Source organism: Diceros bicornis (assembly GCF_020826845.1).
Source record: "Diceros bicornis minor isolate mBicDic1 chromosome 30 unlocalized genomic scaffold, mDicBic1.mat.cur SUPER_30_unloc_3, whole genome shotgun sequence".
NCBI lineage: Eukaryota > Metazoa > Chordata > Mammalia > Perissodactyla > Rhinocerotidae > Diceros > Diceros bicornis.
The window spans coordinates 3261334-3269787 of NW_026690901.1; the positions used below are offsets into that span (position 1 = coordinate 3261334).

An 8454-nucleotide genomic window follows, 5' to 3' on the forward strand; every position below is an offset into this window, starting at 1 on the left:
AAGGCTGTAACAGGTAGTCTAAGGGCTAATTAAATTATATGAAAATGTCTTGTATTTGAGTTAACATTTGGCAAAAAAAGGATACAATTTATGTTAGATTGAGATATAAAAGCAAGCTTAGTAAAGTAAGACATTTATGGAATCAAATTAATTTAATGTTAAACAACATTAAAGCTCTTTACAATAGGTATCATCTTTTCCTGATTGCAAGTATTCTAAAAAAATATAACTAAAAATACTAAATGATCCCTTAGGCCAAATTACCTTTAATATAAAAGTGAATAAGAATCATGGTAAGCAGAAATTGCAGTATACCAGAACAAGTAAAGATCTTCTTTCCTGTCACATGAAACCCGATCTCTCACCCACACGACTGTCTACTCTTCACATTTATGTCTCTCAAAAGAGTTTAATAAAGTACAATTATAAAATGACAAAGCATCACAGTCCAGAGCAAGAAGCGGTGTTGACATTAAATGAGGCAAATGAAACTGGGGGCTGTTCATGGGGAACACTTCTTGGCTTCTTAAGCATGACCTTCTCCTATTTTCCATCAGGTCTCAGAACATCCGTCTTGGCTTCTTGCTCTCTGGGCCTCCCTGGCAAACCTCTCTGCCCTCAGGGCCTCAGCCAGTCTCTCCCTTGCTTATTTCACTCTGTGACTCTGTCTGTGAATGTCTCCATAAGTTACAAGTTGTGTTTAGAGTGGCTGTGGGAGACCAAGACCCACTCCTGGAATCATCTCTGCCCAGTCTGAAGACTGTGTGCCAGTGGGCTTGAGGCTGGGGTCTACAGACCCAGCACCACCACAGCCCAGGCATTCACCTGGACCACCTGGTGCAATTATACTTAAGGTATTTGTGATGTCAAAAGTGCTTAAAAGTTCTCCTTCACTGCTGCAGGCCTGGAGACCCTGAAGTCGCCTGTATGCAGAGACTTACTGGGGCTCCTGCAAAGTCTCCTCTCGTTGACTGTAACTGACCTCATTGCCAGGGTGGGAAGTCATCCTTGTAACTGGCCTCTTGAAAATGCAGCTGGTGAGTCTTCTAGGAAGTGCAGACCTTTCACGATGTCTCCGCTTGGTCTTGGCTAAATGGACCTGTTTTTTCTTCTCTGAAGTCTGGGGCATCATATTTCTTTTGAGCTTTCCCCTTTGAAAACAAAATGAAATGTTAAATTTGAATAAAATGGGGGATGCAGACTGCCAGCCATGGAGAATGTTCTCACTTCATTTGGATCTTCCACCCTCCTGTATCTTGGAGAAATATCTCTCAAACTTCCCTGTGCATCACAATCATCTGAAGGGTTGATAAAACACAGATTGCTGGACCTCAACCCAAGTAGGCCTGGGAAGGGCTAAGAATTTGGATTTCTAAGTGTTCCCGGATGCTGCTGATGCTACTGGCACAGGCACCACACACTGAGAACGAGATCCTGGGACATCAAACTGATATGAGTCAAGGACAGAAAGGACTATGAAAACTGGATGATTCTGTGCCCAGAGCATAGGAATTTAGTGCCTCATCTCTAATGAAATCACGTTCCTCTCAGCAATTTGATGCTCACTTCATTTGCACACCCAAGTCCCACCTTCACTCAAATATCCTCCTGTTCATAAGTAAATAACTCACACACGCCATATTCCCATCACATAGTTCTATCCACTGTAAAAAAACATTTTTCCTCCCCTGACTCTTCCTTTCTCCTCCTACTCCTCCCTGTTAATCTGGGCTCCACCATCTGACTTAACACAATTGACGCTTCTTAGAAGTCAATCCTGCTCGCACATTTGTTCCACATCCACACCCTCTTCTAGGCCAGCCCATCCATTTCCCTGGCTTCACATACCATTAATGAACTAGAAATGCCCATAGAATCAGCACAGATCTGGCTTCAACCCTGAGACCCAAATACCCATCTGCCCACTCACAACATCAGTGAATAACTCGATGACCAGCTCGCAGTGAGCTGGTCCCAAGTTGAACCAACCAGTTCTGCAAATAATCACCCACATCTCAGTGTCCCCTAATCTCGCTTGTTTGTACTGATATTCTGTCTACACCTGAGTGTCATTATGGACACCCTGCCACCCCACACTCATATATCAATGAACCATTCATCCACCCTCCTGAATCCACCTAAAGATTCTCCACTTTTGAATAATTCTTGAGCACCTTTCAGATTTCCTACAAAATACCATTTCAACAGAGTGACCTTTCCTGATCCAGCCACCAAAATTAATATCACATTTTCTCTGTTAATTTTTAAAATTTTAATTGTATGTGTATTATCATCTACTTCTCTCATAGTGTTTTTCTCACTAAATTGGATACTCTATGAAGTGAAGACTAATGTGGACTGTAATGTTTTACACTGCCGTATTCACTCATTGCTTTACCCTTACAAGGTACTCAATATATTTATGGAAAGAAATTATTCAAACTCCAAAAACACTTTCTAAAATTTTCAAACAAGTTCACTCAACTACAGTTATACAAGGATATAATCTGTTTTGTGGTATACTGCAATCAATTATCACTAAGATTGCAAATCCTTTCTGTCTGTAATCCATTATAAGACTCTAGGCACAATAATCTATTTAAAATGTAAACCTAATCAGTGCACCTTTCCTTTACAATCTCTCATTTCTGTCTTCAGATAGTTTTTGAAAGTGAAGTCATAAATCTCACTTCATCTCTGTTGTCCTGCCATAATTATTAATACCATCTCTGGGGCCAGCCCAGTGGCCCAAGTGGTTACGTGCACTTGCTCTGCTGCAGTTGCTCTGGGTTTGCCGGTCTGGATCCCAGGGACGCACTGATGCACTGTTTGGCAAGCCATGCTGTGGCAGCGTCCCGTATAAAGTGGAGGAAGATGGGCACGGATGTTAGCCCAGGGCCAGTCTTCCTCAGCAAAAAAAAAAAAAAAAAAGAGGAGGCTTGGCAGATGTTAGCCCAGGGCTTATCTCCTCACACACACACACAAAAAAAAGTACCATCCCTTTCGTTCTCCAACATGTCCCAGTTTGGAGGGAAAACTATTTGTGCGTCCCATTTATAGAACACCCATTATATGCCAAGTTATGTACTAAAACCCATGATCCAGAATTTAACTTAAAAAATCACTTCCCCTGTTTATTTTAATCTTGGTGAGAGGAATGAGTTAAAGAGACGGATGAATGTCTAATATAGTGTTAGGTATAATTAGATCCTGTAATAAACAGTAAGGGCTACACAGATATAGAGAGACAGAGGGAGGGATGGAGGAAGAAGAGTAAGGAGGGATAAAGGGGAAAGAAATTACCTACAATTATTTCATTTATTTATTTTCCTTGTGAGGAAGATTAGCCCTGAGCTAATATCCATGCCAGTCCTCCTCTTTTTTTTTTTGCTGAGAAAGGCTGGCCCTGTACTATCATCTGTGCCCATCTTCCTCAACCTTATATGGGACGCTGCCCCAGCATGGCCTGACAAGTGGTGCCTTGGTGCACGCCCGGGATCCGAACCCCGGCCGCCAGGAGCAGAGCGTGAGCACTTTACTGCTACGTCACAGGGGCCGGCCCACCTACAATTAGATGATGCAGAGATTAGGGAAGGACTAACTGATGAGGTGATATTTGAGCACAGAACTGAATATTTTTTTAAAAAGACCAATCACATTGTGGGTAAAATGTTTTCCAGAGATGAGAACAGCGTAAACAGTGCAGGGCTGAATACTACGTCCACTTCCCAGTGATGCTGTTGGTTAAAAACAACACAAAACAAATGTTTTGCCTATTATCCCAAGAAAGTTCCCTATACAGAAAAGTACAATACCGTGAACATCACTTAACAAACCTTAACACCTAGGAAACAACTTTCAATAAAGTATCTTCTTGTTTTAAGAGCTACTGCCTGCTCACTTATAGAGGTATCACAGAAGGACAAAGTGTACAAACGGACACTCTTGCCATCCATATGGATTCCACACTCACCAGAATAGGCTGGCTTGGAAAACAGGCCGATGCAGGTTCCTCCATGGCTTCAGAGTTGTCCTGTTCACACCACTCCTGATGTGCAGACAGCCTGTGGAATGCTGGAAACTGCAAGGACTTCTGCCTCTGATTCCCCTTTTATTGAGGAAGGGAGTGGATAATCCAATCAGTGGATAATCCAGGGGAGACATCCTGTCTCTTATCAATGGGATTTGAGAGATTCCTAAAGCTTTATACCTAAAAAAAAATGTTGGGTTATTGACACTGTCAGCTACTGTTGGTATGAAAACATTTAATACAATTGTGTGGGGAGGTGGTATTTGCAGTTTCTATCCACATTTTAATGTTTCCTTTTTCTTCCACTAATGATACCTTTGTAAAAATGGGAATGGAAGTTCATATGTACAAAAATGTCCATACCACTTATGTTTTAATATGAAAAAATAGAGACTGTGTAAACGTTTATCAATAAAAGAATGTCCAAAATATTTATTAACAATTCTCTAGAATACATCACACAGCCATTAACAAGAAATTAGTATTTAGTGCATTTACATCTCGTGTAAGTACCAGCAAACTTGTAATTATTTCAACCGTCTTACTCTTTCCCTTCCCTTTGACCTGAATAATTAATGTTCCTTTACTCTCTTTACTTCACTGATGTTGATTTAACTCTTATTATTCCATTATTTCCTCTATAAACTTATTACTTGGAATCATATAGAAATCTTTAATTGCACTAATGGTTAAATCCTGAATCCTTAATACAGTCTAATATGAATAATTACTTTTACCATCTCCCCCAAATGCTAATACCTTCAACACTTTCAATTCTATTTTTAACTTTCCTGACATTTGTATTACTGTTTCCATACATTTTATTCTACGTATATTTTAATCTCCATGAGAGATTTCTAGAATTACTTCACAAAATAAAATTCATTTATATTTATTTATATATTATCCTTTCCTTTCCTCTTCAGTCCTTCCTGCATTCCTGGTTTTCAAGCTGGGTTAATTTTCCTTTGGATGTGATAACTCACTGCAGTATTTTGTCTAGTTCAAGGCTGCTAACAGTGAAAAGTTTCACTTTAAGTTTTTCTAGGACATCTTTATTTGGGGCACTATTGCTGCTGGGTGTAGAATTCTGGTTTGACATGAGATATCTTTTAACATTTTAAAAATGCTGCTCTGTTGATGTCTATCTTATTTTCTTCATAGTTAGAATCACCAATTGGCCTTTTTCTTGCTTATTTGGCCTCTCTCGTCCCTAAAATACTTTACATTAACTTTGGTTTTTAGACCATAGTTTAGCTCATTAATATTTCCTGTGTAGTCACTCTGTTTAGGGAATGTTGAATTAATTGAATCTGTGGATTAATGTCTTTCATCAACTTGGAAGATGCTTGTGTATTTTCACTTCTGATATCAATTCCTCCCCACATTCTCTCCACTCTCATTTTAATCACACCCCATGAGTCTTCTAATTCTACCCTGAATTTTCAAATGTCATTTACCCTATGGTTTTCTTGGGAGATTTGCTCTTGAACTGTCTTCCATTTTAGTAAACCAGCCTTTTGCTGGAATCAATTCCTTCTTGATTACTTAAATTCTTAATTTCAGTTCTAACATAAACACAATATATCGCTTTAATTTATAAAAAAAGAGATAGCAGAGCAGTTTGACAATGAGAAAATGATTTCCTTTTGATGCAATAAAGCTCAAATAGATGGGAGAAAATTATATATTGGATCATATTAAGATATATGAGTAGCCAGTATTCATTAAAATTGACCAGCAAGACAGAGGGGGCAGAAAACCTGAGTATCTTGTTCTTTGTACTGATGTGGACTACATTTTGAAATTATAATATTTAGATTTCTTGGGTTAAAGAAAAATGTTATAAAATCCGATTTCATCTGTTTGTATTTACTTACTTTAACATGTGTTTTGGAAAATTTAAATAACATAGGTCACGTTGTGATATCTCTGTTGGTCTTATTTGGATAGAGCCATGATGTGATGGTTAATTTTAGCTGTCAACTTGACTAGACTCAGGGGTTCCCAGATAGACTGTGAAGCATTATTGCTGGGTGTGTCTGTGAGAATGTTTCTGGAAGACATTATCATTTGATTCCATGGTCTACATAAACAAACTCATCCTCACTATTGTCGGTGGCCATCATCTAATCTGTTGAGGGCTCAACAGAACAAAAAGCAAAGAATGGCTGAATCCATTGTCTCTTCGTGACCTGGGATGTCCATCTTTTCCTGGACTTGGACATCAGAGGTCCTGGTTCTCAGGCCTTCAGAATTTGACTGAATTATATCACTGGTTTTTCTGGTTTACAGCTTGCAGATGGCATATTGTGGGACTTATCAACCTCCATAACCTTGTGAGCCAATTCTTACAATAAATATCCACTTTTATATGTTTATATATATTCTATGGTTCTATTTCTCTAGAGAATCCTGACTAATACACATGGATAACAAAGTGCATATTAAGTGCACATGGAGGAAATTTCCCAAGTCATAGGAGGCTCCCCCAATCCCCAGGAGGAAGCAACTCATCACATCCAGGCAGCAGGCATGAGCACGTGCACACACACACACACACACACACACACACACACACACACAAGAAATTTGAAAATGTGCTCAAGCTCAAACTCTCACTCTCTGCCTTATTGTTCATCACAGCAGTGATTTCTACATGGCATGTTATATGTCCTTTGCCATTTATTATCTCTTTCCTCCCACTAAGACTAAATCAAACAGGGGCAGTGAGTCTGTTTAGTTATTTTGTAGATCACAGGTTTTACAGTATTACACCAAAGCTTTGCATGTAGTAAGTGCTCTAAAAATAGAATGACCAAATAGTTTTCCCTCCAAACTGGAACATATCAGGGAATGAAAAGGGTAATATTAATAATTATGATAAGACAACAGGAGAAATATGTGCTGAAGACAGAAATGGAGGATTTAAAAGTTAAGATGAATTGATCACTTTCACATTTTAAACAGATCATTGTGACTAGTATCTCATGATTGGAATACGAGGAGAAAGGATTTGGAATCTTAAGCTACTCCTGCTAATTTATTGCAGTGTACCACCTAAAGGTGGTATGTTTGCACAAGAGTAGTTAAGTGGAGTGGCCGGTCCCGTGGCTTAGTGGTTAAGTGTGTGCTCTGCTGCTGGCGACTGTGGTTCAGAACCCCAGGTGTGCTCCTCCAGCCATGCTGAGGCCGAGTCCCACATACAGCAACTAGAAGGATGTGCAACTATGACATACAACTATCTGCTGGGGCTTTGGAGAAAAAAAGGAGGAGGTCTGGGTATAGATGTTAGCTCAGAGCTGGTCTTCCTCAGCAAAAAGAGGAGGATTAGCATGGATGTTTGCTCAGGGCTGATCTTTCTCGGGGAAAAAAAAAAAGAGTAGTTAAGTGGATGGATTTAAAATATTTCATGAAGCAATGTTTTAGTGTTTGAATTTTATATGTATATGAATATAATTTATATATTGTACACATAATATATGTGAACCTGTTTTGTGTGCAAAGCCATATGTGAACATTATTGTGGGAAGATTTGGAAAATCCACATTAGTCTTGTCTTCATGAAATAACTAATTTAGTGAGAAAGAACTAAATCTTGAAATAAATAAATAATAATGCACATATAACTAAAATAGAAAAAAAATCAACAAAGAGGAAAAATGGAGTTTTGTAATTTAGGTTACTGGAGCAGGAGTGTTCACTGTCTGGAAGTGATATTTTGTATGAGGTCTGAAAGGTGAGTAGAAATAAATCAGAAGTGGATAACCTGTAGGTAGATTCAGAAGGGTGGATGGATGGTTCATTGATATGTGAGTGTGGGGTGGCAGGGTGTCCAGAGTGACACCCAGGGGTACACAGGTTATTACCAAAAATAAGTGAGTTTGGGGACACTGAGAGAGAAGCCAATTATTTGGGTAAGTGACTTGTTCAAATTGGGACCTGGTCATTGTGAGTTGAGTCATCACTGATGTGGTGAATGGGCAGGTAGATAAATGGGTCTGGGGTTCAGAGTTTGGTTTCTGCTGATTGTTTGGACATGTTTGGCTCATTAGTGGTATTTGAAGCCAGGGAAATGTATGGGGTTGCCCCAGAAGGAGGGTGCAGATGGGGAACAGGTGTCAGAGCAGGGCTGACTTCTGAAGCATCAGTCATTGTGGAGTGGTCATAAAGAAAAGCCTGGAAGTTGCTCGGGAAGTTTAGACAGGCAAGAGCAGGACAGTGTAGGGTGGTGGATCCCAAGGACAAAGCGGCTTTTAAAAGGACATTGGAGTCCGCAATGTCACGTGCTACTGCAGAGCATGTCAGAAAAATCATGAAAAGTCCCCAGTGGATTAGTAAGAGACATGGCTTGTGAGGTTAGCAGGAGAAGCATCCACAGAATGGGGATGGGATTGGGTAGGCACTGTGGAAACAGAGGCATT

General features: G+C 39.6%; 1 protein-coding gene across 1 annotated transcript; it reads right to left on the reverse strand.

The window, feature by feature from the left end:
- Positions 1-739: 739 nt before the first annotated feature.
- Positions 740-4018, reverse strand: LOC131402157 (putative methyl-CpG-binding domain protein 3-like 3; the record flags this gene model as incomplete). Its single annotated transcript, XM_058537053.1, is given in 2 exon segments — positions 740-1144; positions 3968-4018. Coding segments are annotated over 2 exon segments (456 nt in total), but the record flags the coding sequence as incomplete, so codon positions are not given.
- Positions 4019-8454: the final 4436 nt, after the last annotated feature.